Source organism: Erpetoichthys calabaricus, chromosome 16 (assembly GCF_900747795.2).
Source record: "Erpetoichthys calabaricus chromosome 16, fErpCal1.3, whole genome shotgun sequence".
In the NCBI taxonomy this organism is placed as follows: Eukaryota; Metazoa; Chordata; class Cladistia; order Polypteriformes; family Polypteridae; genus Erpetoichthys; species Erpetoichthys calabaricus.
The window spans coordinates 4294026-4318586 of NC_041409.2; the positions used below are offsets into that span (position 1 = coordinate 4294026).

The 24561-nt window shown below is 39.8% G+C and overlaps 1 protein-coding gene across 6 annotated transcripts in view; it reads left to right on the forward strand.

The window, feature by feature from the left end:
- myh14 (myosin, heavy chain 14, non-muscle) overlaps window positions 1-24561 on the forward strand; it is a 154737-nt gene that overhangs the window by 120202 nt on the left and 9974 nt on the right. For all 6 annotated transcript variants that reach the window (XM_051920135.1, XM_051920137.1, XM_051920139.1 and 3 more), the window contains 4 exons: window positions 11233-11356; window positions 20355-20563; window positions 20719-20827; window positions 21064-21236. In XM_051920135.1, the coding sequence (XP_051776095.1) occupies window positions 11233-11356; window positions 20355-20563; window positions 20719-20827; window positions 21064-21236 (615 nt within the window). The remainder of the gene's footprint in view (window positions 1-11232; window positions 11357-20354; window positions 20564-20718; window positions 20828-21063; window positions 21237-24561) is intronic.

Sequence of the window (24561 nt, forward strand, 5' to 3'; positions counted from 1 at the left end):
TTAAACACATGTAAACTTATAAAACACACTTTGTTAACATATATGATATGTGGATGTCGGGCTAAGGATATGAGTAACATCTCACTATTATAAAATATTTTAACTTCACGCAAGACAAGACAGTGAGACAGGAAAATAGGTGATGTACAGGCTTTTAAATTATTGACACGCAGAGCGACAAGCAGCACAAAGCCAGCACAAAGTCCACTTCTCCTTAGCGTTCATTCAGCTCCCCACCCCCTTGACAATGCGAAGTGGCAGGAGCGTACTGCGCTTCCGGGGTGGGGGGGTTTGAGCGAAGGTGCGTTCAGCTCTCACACACCCACACACACACACACACACACACACACACACTCCTCCTCCTTCCAAAGGGGCAGAGCTACAAGCAGGCATTTTGGCAGAAGCAGCACAAAGTCCATTTCTGCTCAGCGTGACTTCAGCTGCCCCCCTTCACAAAGCGAGTGCAGACACATTGACGTCTGATCGCAGTGTGCAGTGTTGGTCTGCGGTGTTTAAGAATGTAGAAAGTGTTTAAGAGCATAGGAAGTGTTTATAAGAGTGTGGGAAAGGCTAACAAGAGAGTGAGAAAGGTTTATAAGAGTGTGGGAAGGGTTTATAAAGCCTTAAAATATGTATAAATAATAAAATAAATATAGGTCGCTACTTAGCGGATTTTCACCTATCGCGGGGGGCTCTGGAACGTAACCCCCGCGATAGGTGAGGGATTACTGTGTATATATATATATATATATATATATATATATATATATATATATATATATATATATATATAGTCATATGAAACAGTTTGGGAACCCCTCTCAGCCTGCATAATAATTGACTCTCCTTTCAACAAAAAAGATAACAGTGGTATGTCTTTCATTTCCTAGGAACATCTGAGTACTGGGGTGTTTTCCGAACTAAGATTTTTAGTGAAGCAGTATTTAGTTGTATGAAATTAAATCAAATATGAAAAACTGGCTGTGCAAAAATTTGGGTGCCCTTGTAATTTTGCTGATTTGAATGCATGTAACTGCTCAATGCTGATTACTTGCAACATCAAATTGGTTGGATTAGATCGTTAAGCCTTGAACTTCATAGACCGGTGTGTCCAATCATGAGATATAAAGGTATTTAAGGTGGACAATTGCAAGTTGTACTTCCTTCCCTTTGACTCCCCTCTGAAGAGTGACAGCATCAAAGCAACTCTCAAAAGATCTGGAAACAAAGATTGTTCAGTCTCATGGTTTAGGGGAAGGCTACAAAAAGCTCTCTCAGAGGTTTAAATTGTCAGTTTCAACTGTAAGGAATGTAATCAGGAAATGGAATGCCACAGGCACAGTTGCTGTTAAACCCAGCAGGTCTGGCAGGCCAAGAAAAATTACAGGAGTGGCATATGCACAGGATTGTGAGAATGGTTACAGACAACCCACAGATCACCTCCAAAAACCTGCAAGAACATCTTGCTGCAGATGGTGTATCTGTACATCATTCTACAATTCAGCGCAGTTTGCACAAAGAACATCTGTATGGCAGGGTGATGAGTAAGAAGCCCTTTCTGCACTCACACCACAAACAGAGTCGCTTGTTGTATGCAAATGTTCATTTAGACAAGCCAGATTCAATTTTTCTCTCATCAGTCCAAAGCACTTTGTTCCAAAATGAGTTATTTGGTCATAACAAAAAGCACTTTGCATGGCGGAAGAAGAACACCGCATTCCAAGAAAACACCTGCCACAGTGCATCCGGAAAGTATTCACAGCTCATCACTTTTTCCACATTTTGTTATGTTATAGCCTTATTCTAAAATGGATTAAATTCATTTTTTTCCTCAGAATTCTACACACAACACCCCATAATGACAACGTGAAAAAAGTTTACTAGAGGTTTTTGTAAATTTATTAAAAATAAAAAAACTGCGAAATCACATGTACATAAGTATTCACAGCCTTTGCTCAATACTTTGTTGATGCACCTTTGGCAGCAATTACAGCCTCATGTCTTTTTGAATATGATGCCACAAGCTTGGCACACCTATCCTTGGCCAGTTTCCCCCATTCCTCTTTGCAGCACCTCTCAAGGTCCATCAGGTTGGATGGGAAGCGTCAGTGCACAGCCATTTTAAGATCTCTCCAGAGATGTTCAGTCAGATTCAAGTCTGGGCTCTGGCTGGGCCACTCAAGGACATTCACAGAGTTGTCCTGAAGCCACTCATTTGATATCTTGGCTGTGTGCTTAGGGTCGTTGTCCCGCTGAAAGATGAACCGTCGCCCCAGTCTGAGGTCAAGAGCGCTCTGGAGCAGGTTTTCATCCAGGATGTCCCTGTACATTGCTGCAGTCATCTTTCCCTTTATCCTGACTAGTCTCCCAGTTCCTGCCGCTGAAAAACATCCCCACAGCATGATGCTGCCACCACCATGCTTCACTGTAGGGATGGTGCCAGGTTTCCTCCAAACGTGACGCCTGGCATTCACACCAAAGAGTTCAATCTTTGTCTCATCAGACCAGAGAATTTTCTTTCTCATGGTCTGAGAGTCCTTCAGGTGCCTTTTGGCAAACTCCAGGCGGGCTGCCATGTGCCATTTACTAAGGAGTGGCTTCCATCTGGCCACTCTACCATACAGGCTTGATAGGTGGATTGCTACAAAGATGGTTGTCCTTCTGGAAGGTTCTTCCCCTCTCCACAGAGGACCTCTGGAGCTCTGACAGAGTGACCATCAGGTTCTTGGTCACCTCTCTGACTAAGGCCCTTCTCCCCCGATCGCTCAGTTTAGATGGCCGGCCAGCTCTAGGAAGAGTCCTGGTGGTTTCAAACTTCTTCCACTTACGGATGATGGAGGCCACAGTGCTCATTGGGACCTTCAAAGCAGCAGAAATGTTTCTGTAACCTTCCCCAGATTTGTGCCTCGAGACAATCCTGTCTCGGAGGTCTACAGACAATTCCTTTGACTTCATGCTTGGTTTGTGCTCTGATATGAACTGTCAACTGTGGGACCTTATATAGACAGGTGTGTGCCTTTCCAAATCATGTCTAATCAACTGAATTTACCACAGGTGGACTCCAATTAAGCTGCAGAAACATCTCAAGGATGATCAGGGGAAACAGGATGCACCTGAGCTCAATTTTGAGCTTCATGGCAAAGGCTGTGAATACTTACGTACATGTGCTTTCTCAGTTTTTTTATTTTTTAATAAATTTGCAAAAATCTCAAGTAAACTTTTTTCACGTTGTCATTATGGGGTGTTGTGTGTAGAATTCTGAGGAAAAAAATTAATTTAATCCATTTTGGAATAAGGCTGTAACATAACAAAATGTGGAAAAAGTGATGCACTTTGAATACTTTCCGGATCCACTGTACCTACTGTCAAATTTGGTGGAGGTTCCATCATGCTGTGGGGCTGTGTGGCTAGTTCAGAGACAGGGGCCCTTGTTAAAGCCGAGGGTCGGTTGAATTCAACCCAATATCAACAAATTCTTCAGGATAATGTTCAAGCATCAGTCACAAAGTTGAAGTTACCCAGGGGTTTGATATTCCAACAAGGCAATGTCCCAAAACACAGTTCGAAATCTACAAAGGTATTCATGCAGAGGGAGAAGTACAGTACAGTGTTCTGGAATGGCCGTCACAGTCCCCTGACTTCAATATCATTGAAAATCTATGGGATGATTTGAAGCAGGCTGTCCATGCTCGGCAGCCATCAAATTTAACTGAATTGGAGAGATTTTGTATGGAAGAATGGTCAAAAATACCTCCATCCAGAATCCAGACACTCCTCAAAGGCTATAGGAGGCGTCTAGAGGCTGTTATATTTGCAAAAGGAGACTCAACTAAGTATTGATGTAATATCTATATATATATATATATATATATATATACACAGTATCTCACAAAAGTGAGTACACCCCTCACATTTTTGTAAATATTTTATTACATCTTTTTTTTCATGGGACAACACTGAAGATACAACACTTTGATACAATGTAAAGTAGTCAGTGTACAGCTTGTATAACAGTGTAAATTTGCTGTCCCCTCAAAATATCTCAACACACAGCCATTAATGTCTAAACCGCTGGCAACAAAAGTGAGTACACCCTAAGTGAAAAATGTCCAAATTGTGCCCAAAGTATCAATATTTTGTGTGGCCACCATTATTTTCCAGCACTGCCTTAACTCTCTTGGGCATGGAGTTCACACAAGCTTCACAGGTTGCTACTGGAATCCCCTTCCACTCCTCCATGATGACATCATGGAGCTGGTGGATGTTAGAGACCTTGCGCTCTTCCAAGACTTGCCTAAAGAAGGAGCCTGACTTGCCTCGAAAGCTTGCATATTGTAATCTTTTTAGTTAGCCAATAAAAGGTGTCATTTTGCTTGGCTTTTCTCTATATTAATTACTAGGAAACACTCAGACCTCTTGTCCCTGAAGAAATGTGGTTCATATGCTGCTTACAAAACACAGCACCCCAGGTCACTCTGGTAAGGGTGCTGGCACCTCATTTGTGTGTACGACTGTCATGACTTGATGTTTGTAATGAAAATGATCAGTCAGCCTGTGCAGTTCACTTCATTGTCAGCAGGTATCACTGCGGTCCTTTTCCTGTCAGTCTTGTCTCGTGGCGGCACTACTGCTTGCCGTAAGTAGAACCTGAAATGCCAATTACATGATGGAGATAGCTCACTCCTAGAATTATTTGTTTGTGTATGACTTTCTTTTGTACTTGGAGTGTATGACTTGCGTTTACAATGAAAATGATTGGTTAGCTTATGCAATGTACTCCACTGCCAGCAGATGCCGCCGTGCTTATTTTGCATAAGCTATACCACATGCCTGCGTCGCTGTTCTTTTCCTGTCTGCATCTACGTACGGCTGCCCCGCAGCTTACCTTGAGAAGGACCTGAGGCCATATTACATGACAGAGGTAGCCCACACCTCCAATTCATTGGTCATTTTACCAATATCATGTCATAAGCTTTCGATTAAAACTAACATCAAGATTCAATGCCCAGTCATTCTCAATATATTTGCATAATAGATGCACAACCCTTAGCATATTATATATATATATATATATATATATATATATATATATATATATATATATATATATATATATATATATATATATAGATTAATATTATCACACAATTCTGAACTGAATAAGTAGGTTGGACAATGGATAGGTAGATGCTGTAAAATGAGAGAAACAGAAACAAATGAAACTTTGAGGCACCAGGGGTGATCCCATTTAGTGTCTAGGTTGAAAATGTAAAAAAAAAAAAAAAAATCTTTTCAAGATTATGATACATCATCCTTGACGTTTTATAGCCTTCATCACAGAGATCTGTTCTGTTCGGAATCTTGGTCTAGAATGATGAGTACACCCTGGATTTGGTAGTTTATATGGAGGAGGACACGAAAAGGTGGAACTGCTGGTGTTGTGAGCAGAAGTGACTTCATTAATACTCCAGCTAGATTTCCTCCACTCTATAGCAACCGGAAATTGCATTAGTGGCAGTGTCACATCCACATCCATCCCCATATTATTAGTCAATCCCAGATCTGTGAGATGTGACAATGGGAGGGGTGGACCTAGCTGAGAGGTCATGGACATGAGACAGCACATCTGTGTTTGCATAGAGCAATCTCTAGCAATGGACTGCCTTGAAATGACACCCCTGCACATCCAGGAACCAGTGAGTTATTCACAGATTATGATATTTATGAGTAGCCATCCATGGAATAGGCTTGTTAACTATGACAAGAGCAAACTCCTGTCCCATCAGGTACTCCTCAGTTTCATAACTACCAATTTAATCAATAGGGCCTCTTGCTCAACCACAGAGTACTTGTTTTCCTGGTCCGGCAGTTTGAGGCTAAAGTACAATATAGGGTGTTCAGGATGAGAGAATATTAGAACATTAGAAAAATCTAGACTAGAACAGCTCATTCAGCCCAATCCACTTCATTCTTCCAAAGTAAAATTAAGTCTAGTTTTCAAAGTCCTCCTGTCTACTACACTACGTGGTAGATTGTTCCATATGTCTGTGATTCCCTGGGTAAAGAAATACGTACTAATGTTTGTGTGAAATTTACCCTTAAGTTTACCTGTGTTTTTGATGAACTCATTTTATAGTAACAGTCTTGATTCTCTGTATTAATTCCCTTCATTGTTTTAAGCACTTCAGTCATGTCTGTCAATCCTATTTTGTTTAAACTGATGAGGCTCAGCTCTTTTAGTCTTTCCTCATAATTCATCCCCTGTAGCCCTGGAATCAGCCTAGTTGCTCTTCTCTGGACTTTTTCTAGTACTGCTATGTCCTTTTTGTAGCCTGGAGACCAAAACTGCACACAGTACTCCAAATGAGGCCGCACCAGTGTGTTATAAAGCTTGAACAGAACCTCCTAGGACTTGTACTCCACACATTAGGGCGCTATATAATCTGACATTCTGTTAGCCCTTTTAATGGATTCTAAATCCCTCTCATAAGGTGTACTTTTGATTTTCAGACCTCCCATTGTGTATTCAAATCTAACATTTTTACTTCCTATGTGAAGTATCTATCTATCTATCTATCTATCTATCTATCTATCTATCTATCTATCTATCTATCTATCTATCTATCTATCTATCTATCTATCTATCTATCTAATACTTTACCATTACTTACATTAAATTTCATCTGCCACAAATCTGTCCAAGCCTGTGTGCTGTCCAAGTCCCTCTGTAACAGTTCAGCGAATTCCAGATTATTTGTTAATCCACCCGTGTTGGTATCATCTGCACACTTAATCCACTTGTTACTTAAATTCTATCCAAATCATTAATATATATTAAAATAGCAATGACCCCTTCTGAACACCACTATTAACGTCAGCCATTTCTGACAGAGTTCCTCGCACCATAACCCTCTGGTTCCAGTGGCTAAGACAATTTTGCACCCATCTGCACAGCACACCCTGAACTCCCACTTCTTTTAGTTTGATGCCCAACCTCTCATGTGGCACCTTATTAAATGCTTTCTGAAAGTTAAGATAAATAATATCACAAACTCCACTTTGATCATACCCTTTTGTTGCTTCCTCATAGAATTCCAGCATGTTGGTAAAACATGACCTCCCTCTTCTGAGCCCATGCTGACTGTTCAGTCAAACTTCTGTTCTTACCGGGTGTTGCTCAAGATTTCCCTTAATAATTCCTTCTATTAATTTATCTGTGATGCACGTCAAGCTTACTGGCCTATACTTTCTTGGATCTGCCCGATCACCCTTTTTTATATAATGGGATGATATTTGCCATTTTCCAGTCCTTCAGAATTTCCCCAGTGTGCTGTGACATCCTAAAAATATGTGTCAAAAATCTATAGTTCCACTCTTTAACCTCCTCAAGAACACGAGTATAAATATTATCTGGACCTGGTGATTTGTTTGATTTCAGCCTATTTAATCTATGCAGCTCTTCTCTCTCTACAATTTTCCAATCACTCGGTACATCCTTTAGTAGTCATTTTTTTGCTGTGAGGTTATCTACTCCCTCACATGTAAAGACCTCTGAAAAATGCAAGTTTAGAGCATCTGCTATTTCACTGTCTGTGTTTTTTATAAGTTAGATACGATCAAAATAGGTGAAGATATCAGGCCTGCTTTAGGTCTCTGAATATAGACCCCAATGTGCACACACTGTAAATATTCATAAGTGCTTCATGAATGCAAAATAACAAAATGAATGGCATTATCCTCACAAAATCACATTTGCAAGGTTACACACCTTTCCATGGTTGGTAATCAGTAAGAGTGTACCTGACTTGTATTTCACCTTGTCAAAAACATAAAATCCATGATGTCCAGTCTGTGGAGAAGACCTTGACCACATTTACCACTGTAAAGATAGTGATGTGCCTGAATCTTGCACTTTCTTAGTATGGTTCAAAATGACTAAAAGAATGAACAAAAAGTAATTAACAGCAACCCTATGCATTATTCATGAAATATGGCCAATTTACTTTTATGAAGATGGATTATAACCTGAACTCCAGGGAGACTAGAAGTGGAGGAGAGTGCATAATTTATAAATGAGAAATGCTGTCATTTTTTGTCGCAATAAAGCACCATGTCTGTTCAAGAGACAATGAATTCTTGTCTGTGAGGCCATCTCATTGTGCATTCGATCAGACTTTTTGCGTACGTTGTTCTGTCTGCTGACACTACATAATACACATACAGAACCTTTGGATGCCTGCAAGATAACTATGGAAACATACGTTTCTGTATTCTGGTTCACCATGTAACAACCACAGTTATCTGAGAGAGGACCATGACCTCAGATTTAGAGATTCTGGTTCTCACAATGACTTTTCACACTTGACTGTGAAGTGTTCCATTGTATGTTGGAGGATGCCATCAGATGAGGCCAAAAGGACAACCTCATGTCCAAAGACCAGAGATGTAAATTACAAATCAAAAGTTTCACCTTAATGTCCTGTCCATGGAAATATTAAACTGGAGTGGCAATGAGATGCTTTAAGACATGGTAGAATTTCCTGCCCACAATGAGCCAAGTTTGCAAGCCCAGCTCTCATTGCACAAAGTAAAGAGACCGAATGATTTACAGAGGAAGTCCTTTCTTCCCAGGTTCTTGCAGCTTATGACAGAACTCAGTCATAAGTCATCTCCAAGTTCATAAAATATGGCAGAAAGGATTGGAAATAAAATAAATATAATGCAAGGACAAAGCACAGGTCTGCACTTCCTTGGCCAAGGTGGACTTCACATTACTCTTCCTGGAACTGAGGTCTTGCTTTTTGCCAAACTCTCTGCTATAATACCCCGGAATGGGATATACATCTTGAGTTCAAGGTGTCTGCTATTGCCTTTGGTCGAAAGTGTGTTGTTTTTAGTTGAATTTTTGTGAATTTAAAATATCAGTCCATCCGTGATCACACCCGCTTAATCCATTTAACGGTCACAGGAGTGAAAGGTACATTTTATATTCAAAATATTTTGAACGTTTTCTCCTCTAAAGTATTATGAAGAAGTATGTTTCATAGCTGTACTGCCTAATTATAATTTTAAGCATATAAATATTCATATTTATTGAATTAAAGTGAGTAAATGTGGCATCTTTTTTTCTTCATACAGTAAAGACCTTTGCAGCTCATTTAAGGCTAGTTATTTCTAAGCATAGTCCATTTTTATTATAAATTGTTGCTTTTGAGTATTATATAACACATTAATATCTTGTAATTTTACTAAGTCATCATTGGAGAGATACGTTTTCATAGGATGATGAACCATACCTTTCAAGTTAATAATGTACATAATTCACCAAATGCAATTGAGATCTAACTTCTGCATTGTGTTCATAGTAAAACAGAAACTTAACAGAATGCTTAATTGTACATTTATGTCTCTAGTCTATAACTACAGTGAATTCAAAAAGTATTAAGACCTCTTTGGGTCTGCACAACCTGTTTCTGTCTATGTTTCCTCCCGTTTACAAATTTCTTGTGATGGTGTAGGACAGGGGTTGGCAACCTACGGCACTTGGCACGTAGAACAATTTTCAATGGCACTCTGATTGAATTGAAATATAGTAAAAAATGATATTTTAATTACAGTGCACATGTTTGCACCGTCACCTACGTTTTGCGCATGTGACTCACATGTAGGGGAAAGCATGTGTTCAGTGCAGGCCATGGTACGTTAAAAGAAACCTCGAGATTATTAAGTAATATACTGCCCTTAAATGACTCATAAAAGAAAAAACTTGATGCTCGCTCTTTTCAAGACTCTTGGACGAATGAATATGGATTTGTACAACAAAAGGATCGTGCTATGTGTGCATTATGCTGTGAAAGTGTAGTGTCGTCAAGTAGGACATGATCAAACTAAACATCAGTCCACATTCAAAAACTCTGATGAGAAAAGTGAAGCTTTAAAAAGGGCCGTTTCTGGCTTTAAGAAACAAGCTACTTATTTTAGTCAAATAATTGGAACCAAAAATAAAGCCACCGAATATAGTTATACAATTGCTTCACATTAATTGATTAATAGCACTGATTAATCATAAAGAATTAGAATTGATAATTTTTTCTTATTCAAACTATGCATTTTGTATTGAAAAAACTTGTAATTTATAATTTGTAATACAATTTTTAATAAATGTGTTGCAAATTAAAATTTGATAAAACATTCTTTTCAAATATGATCCTATTGTATTTTAAAATATTGAATGACCAATAATATAAGATCCGGTTATAATGGGCTCCCAAAGTATGCCCATTATAACCGGACCAATTTGGATACTGTATATAACTAAATTGGTAGAATTATGTCGACACGCAGACTAACATTGTAACATAGGTTCGGCACGACACCGCTGAAAGGTTGCCGACCGTGGTGTAGGAAACTGTACTCACTGACAGCTTAACTTTCTTTGCAGTTTCTCTAAAGCAAAGAGTTACACTTGTAAGTATTACAATGATCTGTCTGTCTTCCTTTGTTAATTACCTTTTTTCTCATTATTATCATTTCCCCTTGGGATTAATAAAGTATCTATCTATCTATCTATCTATCTATCTATCTATCTATCTATCTATCTATCTATCTATCTATCTATCTATCTATCTATCTATCTATCTATCTATCTATCTATCAATATACAGTGCCATATTCTCCAAATAATGCTCCAGAGGGTGTAGCAACACAACTTGTAGCAACACTGCTTTTATACAGACAGAGAGTTTAGAAGTAATCAACAAATATTGGGAATCCTGCAAGAATTGTTTTTCATTAACTTTCAAGGCTTAATTAACTTTCATTGCTGCAGAAAAGCTGTAAGATGTTAGCCCATTATGTTTTCACTGATAAAGGCTGTTTTGTGTAACTCTGAAAATTACATTATATTTCAATCTTTGGTAACCTATTTTGTTTTTGTTTTTTTTTTTACTTTTCATAGTTTACTGCCTACTTTTGTACCATATCAGGTTTCATTTTACTTGAACTGCTTAAAGTGCAATAAAAATGGACAAATGTGGGTGTTCTAAAAGATTTGACTGATCGTATATACATGGTGTAACTGTCACAGTAGAAAGTTGAATGTGGTTTGTTTATGTCATCTAAATCTTACATTCATTGTATTTACTTTCTTTTTGTAACACAATTTTTTTGAAATTTTTATTTTATTTTGTTTGTGGCTATCTCTTTATCTCACGTTTTCTTCATCATATTCAGATCTGCCCTTTTAGATGAAAAACGGCGACTAGAAGCTCGAATTGCTGAGCTGGAGGAAGAGCTTGAAGAAGAACAAGGGAATATGGAACTTGTGAATGACAGGTTCAGGAAAACTGCCTTGCAGGTAATCAGTGGGCTTAGGCAGTCTGTTGCCATTGTAGTGTAGTTCTGCTTATTTTTCACAAGGTGGTGTCAAATGGCAGGCGAACAGAAACCTTGCATCACCCAAACAGCACCCCTGTGGACATTGCTACTAGTATGTAAAGGGCACGTAATGTGTGTGTATTTTGATTCATTTCAGTTTAATCTGATTAAGTGCATTTCTAGTTATGAGCCCAGCATGCGATGCTATCATTACAAATACAGGATTTAAAAAGTAAGAGATACTAATCCTGATACATCATGTCGTACAGTCATATGAAAAAATTTGGGAACCCCTCTCAGCCTGCATAATAATTGACTCTACTTTAAACAGAAAAGATAACAGTGGTATGTCTTTCATTCCCTAGGAATATCTGAGTACTGGGGTGTTTTCTGAACAAAGATTTTTAGTGAAGCAGTATTTAGTTGTATGAAATTCAATCAAATGTGAAAAACTAGCTGTGCAAAAATTTGGGTGCCCTTGTAATTTTGCTGATTTGAATGCATGTAACTGTTCAATACTGATTACGTGCAACACCAAATTGATTGGATTAGCTTGTTAAGCCTTGAACTTCATAGACAGGTGTGTCCAATCATGAGATATAAAGGTATTTAAAGTGGTCAATCGCAAGTTGTGCTTCCGTTTGACTCTCCTCTGAAGAGTGACAGCATGGGATCCTCAAAGCAACTCTCAAAAGATCTGAAAACAAAGATTGTTCAGTCTCATGGTTTAGGGGAAGGCTACAAAAAGCCATCTCAGAGGTTTAAACTGTCAGTTTCAACTACAGTGCATGTGGAAAGTATTCACAGCGCATCACTTTTTCCACATTTTGTTATGTTACAGCCTTATTCCAAAATGGATTAAATTCATTTTTTTCCTCAGAATTCTGCACACAACACCCCATAATGACAACGTGAAAAATGTTTACTTGAGGTTTTTGCAAATTTATTAAAAATAAAAAAACTGGGAAATCACATGTCCATAAGTATTCACAGCCTTTGCTCAATACTTTGCCGCTGCACCTTTGGCAGCAATTACAGCCTCAAGTCTTTTTGAATATGATGCCACAAGCTTGGCACACCTATCCTTGGCCAGTTTCGCCCATTCCTCTTTGCTGCACCTCTCAAGGGCCATCAGGTTGGATGGGAAGCGTCGGTGCACAGCCATTTTAAGATCTCTCCAGAGATGTTCAGTCAGATTCAAGTCTGGGCTCTGGCTGGGCCACTCAAGGACATTCACAGAGTTGTCCTGAAGCCACTCCTTTGATATCTTGGCTGTGTGCTTAGGGTCGTTGTCCTGCTGAAAGATGAACCGTCGCCCCAGTCTGAGGTCAAGAGCGCTCTGGAGCAGGTTTTCATCCAGGATGTCTCTGTACATTGCTGCAGTCATCTTTCCCTTTATCCTGACTAGTCTCCCAGTTCCTGCCGCTGAAAAACATCCCCACAGCATGATGCTGCCACCACCATGCTTCACTGTAGGGATGGTATTGGCCTGGTGATGAGCGGTGCCAGGTTTCCTCCAAACGTGATGCCTGGCATTCACACCAAAGATTTCAATCTTTGTCTCATCTGACCAGAGAATTTTCTCTCTCATGGTCTGAGAGTCCTTCAGGTGCCTTTTGGCAAACTCCAGGCGGGCTGCCATGTGCCTTTTACTAAGGAGTGGCTTCCGTCTGGCCACTCTACCATACAGGCCTGATTGGTGGATTGCTGCAGAGATGGTTGTCCTTCTGGAAGGTTCTCCTCTCTCCACAGAGGACCTCTGGAGCTCTGACAGAGTGACCATCGGGTTCTTGATCACCTCCCTGACTAAGGCCCTTCTCCCCCGATCGCTCAGTTTAGATGGCCGGCCAGCTCTAGGAAGAGTCCTGGTGGTTTCAAACTTCTTCCACTTACGGATGATGGGGGCCACTGTGCTCATTGGGACCTTCAAAGCAGCAGAAATTTTTCTGTAACCTTCCCCAGATTTGTGCCTTGAGACAGTCCTGTGTCAGAGGTCTACAGACAATGACTTCATGCTTGGTTTGTTCTCTGACATGAACTGTCAACTGTGGGACCTTATATAGACAGGTGTGTGCCTTTCCAAATCATGTCCAGTCAACTGAATTTACCACAGGTGGACTCCAATGAAGCTGCAGAAAACATCTCAAGGATGATCAGGGGAAACAGGATGCACCTGAGCTCAATTTTGAGCTTCATGGCAAAGGCTGTGAATACTTATGTACATGTGCTTTCTCAATTTTTTTATTTTTAATAAATTTGCAAAAACCTCAAGTAAACTTTTTCATGTTGTCATTATGGGGTGTTGTGTGTAGAATTCTGAGGAAAAAAATGAACTTAATCCATTCTGGAATAAGGCTGTAACATAACAAAATGTGGAAAAAGTGATGCGCTGTGAATACTTTCCGGATGCACTGTATAAGGAATGTAATCCGGAAATGGAAGGCCACAGGCACAGTTGCTGTTAAACCCAGCAGGTCTGGCAGGCCAATAAAAATATAGGAGCAGTATATGAGCAGGATTGTGAGAATGGTTACAGACAACCCACAGATCACCTCCAAAGACCTGCAAGAACATCTTGCTGCAGATGGTGTATCTGTACATCGTTCTACAATTCAGCGCAATTTTCAGAAAGAACATCTGTGTGGCAGGGTAATGAGAAAGAAGCCCTTTCTGCACTCACGCCACAAACAGTCGCTTAGTGTATGCAAATGCTCATTTAGATAAGCCAGATTCATTTTGGAACAAAATGCTTTGGACTTATGAGACAAAAATTGAGTTATTTGGTCATAACAAAAAGCGCTTTGCATGGCAGAAGAAGAACAAGAAAAACGCCTGCTTCCAAATTTGGTGGAGGTCCCATCATGCTGTGGGGCTAGTTCAGGGACTGGGGCCCTTGTTAAAGTCGAGGGTCAGATGAATTCAACCCAATATCAACAAATTCTTCAGGATAATGTTCAAGCATCAGTCACAAAGTTACACAGGGGTTGGATATTCCAACAAGACAATGACCCAAAACACAGTTCGAAATCTACAAAGGCATTCATGCAGAGGGAGAAGTACAATGTTCTAGAATGGCCGTCACAGTCCCCTAACTTAAATATCATCGAAAATCTATGGGATGATTTGAAGCAGACTGTCCATGCTCGGCAGCCATCAAATTTAACTGAACTAGAGAGATTTTGTATGGAAGAATGGTCGACAATACCTCCATCCAGAATCCAGACATTCATCAACAGCTATAGGAGGACAGCATCTAGAGGCTGTTAGATTTGCAAAAGGAGGCTCAACTAAGGATTGATGTTGGAGTGCCCAAATTTATGCACCTGTTTAATTTTGTTATGATGCATATTACATATTTTCTGTTAATCCAATAAACTTAATGTCACTGCTGAAATACTACTGTTGCCATAAGGCATGTCATATAATTAATAATTTGAAAGCTCAGCCAATGATAAACAAAAATCCAAAGAATTAAGAGGGGTTCCCAAACTTTTTCATATGACTGTATATACAGAATTATACCTTTAATGTGATATATATCTGTTGGTTTTAAACTCATATTCCTAACTCTCCAAAGTCGGCCACAACAAACAGAAGTTTTGGATAGAAAATGTCCATCATAAGAGGTAAAACATCCATTCCAAGGCCCAGATACCACTTTGGATACCCATATGTGAAGGTTAATGGAATGATTTCAAATCAAAGTAATTGATAACTGAAAAGTAATAGGAGTGTCTAATGAAATGACCTCAGCAGCAGTCTTACAATCAGCGGTGTGATCTCCTAAAATAATGGGCTGCCAGTCTGAGAGCAGAAGTTTGTTTTTTTTTTTTCTTTCTAATAGCAATTGTATAACAAACCACAGAAGTGAGCAGTGGATTTTAGCATGAAATGGGGAAATGTCCAGTGTGGCGAAAAAATCTATGGCAACCCAAAAGAATGTGTTTTAAGACTAGTTATCAGCGTGAATTTGCTTGTGAAAACAAACACAAAAATAAATCCAGATCAACACTGATATCATAAAAAGTAACAGAAATGCTTTGTGTTTAGTTTGCAAACCTTTCTTGTGGCCTCCAACCAGTCCACGTATTTGTTAAACTCCAACAAAAGCACAGCTGATTCAAATTAGTGATATTAGTGATTAGCTAAGCCAGTGTGTTAGTGATACAGCGGTACAGTGTCAACGACAGATACTGGAGTGATTTGATAAAGGTCTAGAAACAATCGCACTGGCAGACATAAAATCAGAGGTTTGTATCAACAGAGCTACAGTCAGCGAGCAATAGCACAGCAAACCAGAGTTACAAGATGGGGTCTTCAAGCTGTCATTAAGAAATCTGAAAAAAGTCTACAAGGTGAAGACTGAAAACACAGTCGAAAACCTAACAAACATCGGCGTCTGATAAACAGTACATACAGTAGAGGTCGCTTCCCTTAAGGACAGAAGGGATTGCTAAGTGTCAGGGACCAAAATCCACATTTGGACCATCCAGAGAAGACTATTCTATCAGAAAGGCCAAAAACAAAAGAGATTGCTGTACGTGGAAGACCATAAGGCATGAAGTAGCCAGTACTAGCAGCAGAAAGTCTTACTGAGTTACGAGTCCTCTTTTGACATTTTAGGCAAACAAACACGCCAGTACGTTACACTCTGATGCTTATCTGTAATGTTCTATGAAGAATGGTGGTGGCTCTGTCATGGTCTGATCATAATCAATGTAATGATGATTGCAGAGAATTGTAAATAGACTTTGATCCGTCATGCTTGTACTATTGGGAAAACAACGCATGTGCTTTATACCCGTGCACTTGAATGTTGGGTACAAGTAAGTTTTAATGAATTCCCAAAAGTAAATAGAAAGCAGCCTGCTGATTTAAGAACCAAAATCTGATTCATGGCTGTACAACACAGATTACTGGGGATATGCACAAGTGACAGAGTAACATAATGGCCATATGTAAATCTGGAACATTAAGTTCAAATCAAATTCAACAGGTTTAAAGTTGAGTGGCACCAGAAAGGGCAACACTCAGAAGGCTATTGTCATTTGTTGTCAGCCTCAGTGTAGGACGACTGGTGTTTTGAAAGCGTAGCACCCATTCACCTCTATGTTGGGATGGAAATGAAGGAGGTTCCCTGAGTTACTATACCTCAAAGCAAACATGACCAGCAATATTATACCCAACAAATTGGCAAGAGGCCTATAATTATAGAAGGTAACACCCTATACTTCAACTCTAAATACATAAAGAGATGCAAATGCTTTGAAAGTCAAGTTGCCATACAAGACAATCCTAGTTCCTCAACATATGGCCTTCTCCATTGTTTATACTTTTAATAGTTATGGCTATTAAGAGGGAACAAAGCTATTGCTCATTGTTAAAATACATGTCTTGTGACACTTTCTGCCTTGTATTCAGTCGGTTCTCCTACACTCACGGCACAGAGTCTTCTCCTCAGAGTGTCTGATGTCCATGAGCATATTCAAGTTCTGAGCTTGTTTCCTGCTAGCCATCCCAGATTGACAGCAGTTTGAGTTTTCTCCCCTTGCCAAGTTCCATGCTTTCTACCTTGCTGTCCCGTTGTGAGTTATATCGATCCAAACATCCCTCCAAATCTCCATTACCATACTTTTTTTCCAGTTATCCTTTCTCACATTCACTGATTTTAGTTAATGGTCATGTTGCACCAGTGCCCATTAGTGCAGAGTGAAGTAGTGGCAATGCAAGAGGTACCACATCATTTTGTCGCTATTACACTGGCGTCAGTAGCTGGCTGTGTCTGTTCATCGTTGGCATCCTTTATGCCAAACACTTATTAAATTGAATAACTTCTGATAGCCCATAAGTGGATGAGGAGCATCTTATTGTGCAAGCAAAAATGAAAATCTGCATAGAAATGGTAGAAATTTGTTTAACATTTGATTTACATGTTAAGACATTTCAGTTGCTAAATGCTTTGTGAGGAGAAACTACTTTTACTGCAACCCTTACTCATGTCTTTACAACTGCATTTTTTAGCAAAACTCAAGAGATGCCATGTAAGTAGCAACCATCCAATATATGTCTGAATTACAAACTGTAGTTTTAACTGTAATATGCTGCCTTTTACACCATGCCTTATTCATATAGGTGACCATTCCACCTCTTGCCTTTTTTCCACACAGCACTGGGAGTGCTCGAATAAGATGAAATTTGTCCAGCATTAAAACATTCCAGCCCTCCAGCCAATTGGGTTTGTTCATTAAGGATTTTATACTTATGTGACCACAAGGGAGTGCCATTGAGCCCCAAACACAGTTACACCCAACACAGTCATGGGTTCAAGTAAAGTTTGTTTATTTATACAGTACATTAATTAAACAGACAATCCCAGCCCGAAGTATAATGACCACCATTGGTTAAAGTTTCTTTCCTCACCTTCCACTTCTCTGGTGAGTTTTGTCCACTGTCCTCCCGACTCTCACTTTGTGGAGAGATGGCTCCATTTATGTTAGACCCAGGAGTACTTTCGATGTCACAACATAGCATGGCAGAAGCACTTCTGGACCATACAAAAGTTCCCCAAAGTATAGAGAGACCTTCTTCCGGCTACAGCCTCTGGCAGCACCCAAGGATACAGACAAGGTTGTTCTTCCAAACTATATGTCCCATGAAACTCTGCAGGAGTCCAAACTGGAACTATAGCAGAACAGCACTGCCACCTTTTGCCTTGGGATGTAAACTGACCCCAATAATCAGTCTACAACCATCCATCCATGATATGATTGCCCCGACTGGGATAGGAACCTAGAGCCATCCCAGTGGGGTTGCACCTCCACTTATGTAGTTCATTCAGTATGACCTCCCAGCTGGATAATGCATCACTCTCTGTCCCAGTCGAGATGCCAGTCCAGTATTTACAATTGTCAAACAGTTACGGATATTCCAAAAACAGATGAATATACAGTAAATCTGACATTTGCAGGAAAAATTGATTTGTTTAAAATTACGATTTTTCTAAAGTTCTGTCTTTCTTATGTTTGCCTACATTTTAGCATGCTGAATCCTTTTGTAAAACTCAACATAAAATGATATCATCCTTCATTTAAAATAAGATAATTGTTTCAAAAATCCAGGAATGCAAGAGGCTTAGAAATCCATTTTCTGTTAATGAGATGTTCAGGTCAGGGAGACACAAGTTTCATTGTATGGTTGTGCCACTTACCGATTACGGTGCCAGGAAATAGCAACATGTTGCATGTTGATTAGCCTGTGCAAGTAAGAAGTTGATTGCACTCTTTATACATGACAATACGGACTTTAGTAAAGTCTATAATAAAGACTAAAAAAAGAATTTGTTCTGAAAAGTACAAACTGGCAGGTACTGATTCCCAAAAGCATTTTGGAATCTCCCTTAATCTATTATCTTGGGGTTTTTTTGTGGATTTTTTTATTCCAGACTACCTTACCTGATTGCGCAGTCCGAGATTGCCTATTTAGGCAGCTTTGAGTGCAAGGTTGGAGCCTGGAATGACGTACTACCATATGTACTTGCGTTTAAGTTTCCCCGCAGATAAATCGGTTCTTGATTTTACTGTATAATTTCCGGTATTTTATAATGTCAGTCGTATAAGTCGAATGTGGAAAACTCGCGCTATTGGGCCAAGAGATTATGATATGCTAACGCCCACCTGAGAAAATAACAATGGCGCACACTGCATTTTCTTTTTCTATGTATTGTGCCTACATGACCACACGGTAATGCCCAAACTATTCCGAAGCGATCAGAACAAAATATGAAGCTGGTTTTAAATTAAAAGTCGTTGAAGTGGCGGAAGAAATTGGTAACTGCGCTGCTGCAACAAACTTTGATATGCCTGAGAAACTGGTGCGAGATTGGAGGAATGTGTCGTATTTTTGAATGGCCGTATAAGTCGGGGTCTGATTTTATGATTGATTTTTTGGGTTTCAAGACCCGACTTATTCGCGAGTATACAGTGATCCCTCCTCCATCACGGGGGTTGCGTTCCAGAGCCACCCGCGAAATAAGAAAATCCGCGAAGTAGAAACCATATGTTTATATGGTTATTTTTATATTGTCATGCTTGGGTCACAGATTTGCGCAGAAACACAGGAGGTTGTAGAGAGACAGGAACGTTATTCAAACACTGCAAACAAACATTTATCTCTTTTTCAAAAGTTTAAACTGTGCTCCATGACAAGACAGAGATGACAGTTCAGTCTCACAATTAAAAGAATGCAAACATATCTTCCTCTTCAAAGGAGCTAACAAATCAATAGGGCTGTTTGGCTTTTAAGTATGCGAAGCACCGCGGCACAAAGCTGTTGAAGGCGGCAGCTCACACCCCCTCCGTCAGGAGCAGAGAGGGAGAGACAGATAAAAAAATCAATACGTGCCCTTCGAGCTTTTAAGTATGCGAAGCACTGTGCAGCATGTCGCTTCACGAAGCAGCTGCACAGAAGGTAGCCAACGTGAAGATAATCTTTCAGCATTTTTAGACGAGCGTCCGTATCGTCTAGGTGTGCGAACAGCCCCCCTGCTCAATCCCCCTACGTCAGGATCAGAAAAAGTCAGCGCAAGAGAGAGAGAGAGAAAAGTACGTTGAGTAGCTTCTCAGCCATCTGCCAATAGCGTCCCTTGTATGAAATCAACTGGGCAAACCAACTGAGGAAGCATGTACCAGAAATTAAAAGACCCATTGTCCGCAGAAATCCACGATATATATTTAAATATGCTTACATATAAAATCCGCGATAGAGTGAAGCCGCGAAAGGGGAAGCGCGATATAGCGAGGGATCACTGTATACACTGTAATCTATTTCAGGGCACACTGACTCATATGGGACCCATTTAGAGTCACTTCATAAAATTAATCAAACCTTGTGTTAACCAGGCACTTCAGGACAGATACAAAAACTTCTGTGTCTAGGCATTTATTTGTTGTTTAATACAAACATTTCAAACATTTTTTAAGGTGGAGACACTTACAGTGCAGCTGTCTGGCGAGCGAACACTGTCCCAAAAGAACGATGCTGCCCGGCAACTCCTTGAACGGCAGAATAAGGACTTGAAGACCAAGTTGAACGAGCTGGAAGGGGCAGTGCGCAGCAAGTACAAGCTCAACATCGCTGCCATGGAGGCAAAAATCCAGCAACTGGAGGAGCAACTGGATCAAGAGAGACAGTGAGTGCTTAGAAAGCAAAACTAAGATTAAACAGCTGAAAATAGAGAGGGTTGAGGCAGAGAGAGAAAGAAAAGTCAAAGTTATTATAATAAGGAGGAAGGGAGGGGAAGGTGGTTAAAACGCTGATGTCCATACCTTGCTTTTGCCCTTAAAGGGAGCGCATCCTTTCCAATAAATTGGTACGACGTTCTGAGAAGAAGTTCAAAGAGATAATGCTGCAGGTAGAAGATGAGAGACGCCATGCAGACCAATTTAAAGAACAGGTCAGTGAAAGAAGGAGCAGAATGTGATTGTTGTGAAAGACTGGTGTCCCCTCTTATACTACCTACCCTCCACTTTTTATATGCAAAGGTTTTTGTAGTCATTCATATGTCCTTCCTCGCCACCCTACTCCCCATCTTCTACTCCTGTCTTTCTTCATCTTGCAAGCGCTCTTCCTCTTTATTTTCTGTAGATTGTTTCTTTTAGCAGCTCCTTGTCATTTTTGTTTTTGACTCAGCTTGACAAGTCCTCGACTAGAATGCGGCAACTGAAACGACAGCTTGAAGAGGCTGAGGAGGAGGCGTCCCGTGCAAATGCTTACCGCCGCAAATTGCAGAGAGAGCTGGATGATGTCAGTGAAACGGCTGAAACAATGAATCGGGAGGTCAGCGTGCTGAAGACTAAGCTCAGGTACCTTGATGTAGAAAAGCCTTGGCTGACATTAAGGATGACTGACTTGGGGTGTTGTGATACATCACATATCAATCTCTCTAAATTTTAAAGTTGTTTTCAAATTATTCTTATAGACCTTCTCAGAGTGTGGTACAGACTTTACAGACACAAGATCTGTGGAGCATATTAATTAATTATTTCTAAAGTGTGCGCTTATTGTTTTTTAAGCTTTATTGAGCATCTGAACCACATCACAGTAAGTAAAACACCATTCAGTCAAGCATATATTCAGTACATTATTACATACTTTAGGATATTCTGCCAAAAGAAACCTGTTTAATGGAAAAAAGGATCAGGAGATGAAGTTAGGAAAAGAGCCCAACATTTGTTATTAGGATTTCTATAAACTTGGCTGTCAAAGTCAAATGCACCAAACTAAACCATTGTCAGATATTGAAAGCAAAATATTTAAATGCCAGGAACACTAAATCACAAGGAAAGCACTGAAAACACGCAGAGTCTGAAGTCTAGACTAACAGTGCTTACCTTTATACTGTTGTGTGGTGATTTCATGTGCTTTGCACTCCTATCCGTACCCACCAAACAGTCCATCTCCAAAATATCAGTAGCATACCAAAATGGTGTTTCCGAAAAACATGAAATCATTCTAACCAGAGCTGGTACAATAAATAATGCTGCCTGAGGCGTGACACCCTTTGTGTCCTCTCTGGCTCACATATATCCTTACCAAGCATGAATCGATCTACTTAATCCACATACCATACATTTTGCAATTCAGGCTTCATAATACAGTGGAACCTTGGATTGTGAGCATAATTTGTTCCAGAAACTTGCTTCTAATCCAAAGCAATCGTACATCAAAGCAAATTTCCCCATAAGAAATTATGGAAACTTGGATGATTCGTTCCACAACCCAAAACTATTTATATAAAAAAGATTAATACAAAATTTAAAGTAAAAATACATAAAACAAATTAATCTGCACTTTACCTTTGAAAAGAGTCATGGCTGGGCGGCACGGTGGCGCAGTGGGTAGCGCTGCTGCCTCACAGGAGACATGGGTTCGCTTACCGGGTCCTCCCTGCGTGGAGTTTGCATGTTCTCCCTGTGTCTGTGTGTGTTTCCTCTGGGCGCTCCGGTTTCCTCCCACAGTCCAAAGACATGCAGGTTAGGTGGATTGGCGATGCTAAATTGGCCCTAGTGTGTGCTTGGTGTGGGTGTGTTTGTGTGTGTCCTGCGGTGGGTTGGCACCCTGCCCGGGATTGGTTCCTGCCTTGTGCCCTGTGTTGGCTGGGATTGGCTCCAGCAGACCCCCGTGACCCTGTGTTCGGATTCAGCGGTTTGGAAAATGGATGGATGGATGGAAGAATCATGGCTGGTGTGAGTGAGTTTCTAAACTCTTTTTGGATTCCAACCAACGGGACGACACGCGGAAGAGCATCCCGAAGCAACCGCAGGCTCCCAGCGCTGTAGCAGTTCGGTGTAAAAGTGAATCCGAAAACATCACAGACATGCTATAAGCGCCTGCTGTTGATGGGTGATACAAGGAAAATTATAAATACGCAGGGCACAGTATTACTTGGCCACTAGCCTGGCCATGACTCTGCCTGACTGCTGTGTCTGAGTGTAGGAGAGCGGCAGATCACGCTACAATAAACAACCGTGCTGTTGCTGTTTCAAGCTGAATAGAGCTGGTGTTGCTAAAGTACTGAGACTCAGCTTCGTGTTTTGGGGTGCAAGACAGGACTCACACGTTACAATACAAACACACACACGTGGTCACAATGCTGTAGTAAACAGTATACGCTCGTACAGATGTTGATTATATGACTGAGGCACGCCGACTGAGCACGAGAATGGGAGACAATTGCCCACAATCCCACAGCGAGAGAGAGAGAAAAGCACCATCGGCTCAGTTGTGATCATGTGACTACTCGTATTGCAAGACCTTGCTTGTTTATCAAGTCAAAATTTATTAAAAATTTTAGCTCATCTTGCAAAATACTCACAGACCAAGTTACTCGCAATCCAAGGTTCCACTGTACATCTGTACATCCTTGGAACAATTGTGAAAATAATAAAAAAAAGAATATTATTTTGGAGAAAAAAAATCAGTATATAAATTAGACACTCAATCTGTATGTAACGAATATGGTTCATATTTAACTCTCGTTTTTTGTATAATTGTTATTATTATTAATGAAAAAAAAATACACCTGTATGAAAAAGCCACCTTGACGAAATTGCTGCCTGAGGTGATCACCTTTTTGCCTCATCCCATATGCTGGCCCTGACTCTAACCATACAAAAACAAAACTGAAACTAAAATTAGATGATAGAAATGGGTTCCCCATCACACAAAACTTCAGAATGGATATAAAATGATCCAAAGAGACCAAAGGAAGACATGAAAAATTCAAAAGGAACCAAATCATAACACAGAGAGTAAAAGCCCTTTAGATTAGATTAGATAAACTTTAATAATCCCAAGGGGATAATCAGATGCATATAGCAGCAGAAAGATAAAAAAACAAGGATACAGTTGTACAGAACACATAATAAAGCTAATCAATCACATATATATATACAGTATACGGTATATATTATGCAGAATTTTTTAAAGTTAATGTGTTTGGAGGACACATTGAATTGCCTGATAGCAGTGGGCAGAAAAGATCCCCAGAGGTGCTTCTTAGCACACCGTGGTGGAACAAGCCTGAGTCTAAAAGTGTTTCAAGAGAGCGCCTCCTGGAGGGGATGGGGGGATTTTTCATGCTGGTGTCCGATTTTGCCATCATCCTCTTTTCCTGTGTGTCCAGGGTTAGCCCTGTGATGGAGCAGCCTTTTCTGATAAGTTTGTTCAGACATTGTGCTTCTCTTGTCAAGTCAAGTCATTTTTATTTATAGAGCATATTTAAAACAACAGAAATTGACCAATGTGCTATACAGTTTCCATTAATACACCAGTAAATCTATCTATATATCTATCTTTATATATATATATACAGTATATATATAATATATATATTATGGGGTGCCAAACAGGCAAATATAATGATTTTTTGAATATATAAAGTCAGTGTCAGAATATATAAAGTCAGTGTCAAGTCAAGTCAACTTTATTTATAAAGCACTTTACATACAACAGCCGCTGACCAAAGTGCTGAACATAGGCTAAAATACATTTTAAACAAAAACAAAATAATAAATAAGTAAATAAAATACAATAAATAAAAGTAATTTAAAACATAGTAAAAACAACTAAACAGAGTTAATACAGAGTAAAATCAACTGCTCACACAGGATCAAACGCCAAACCAAA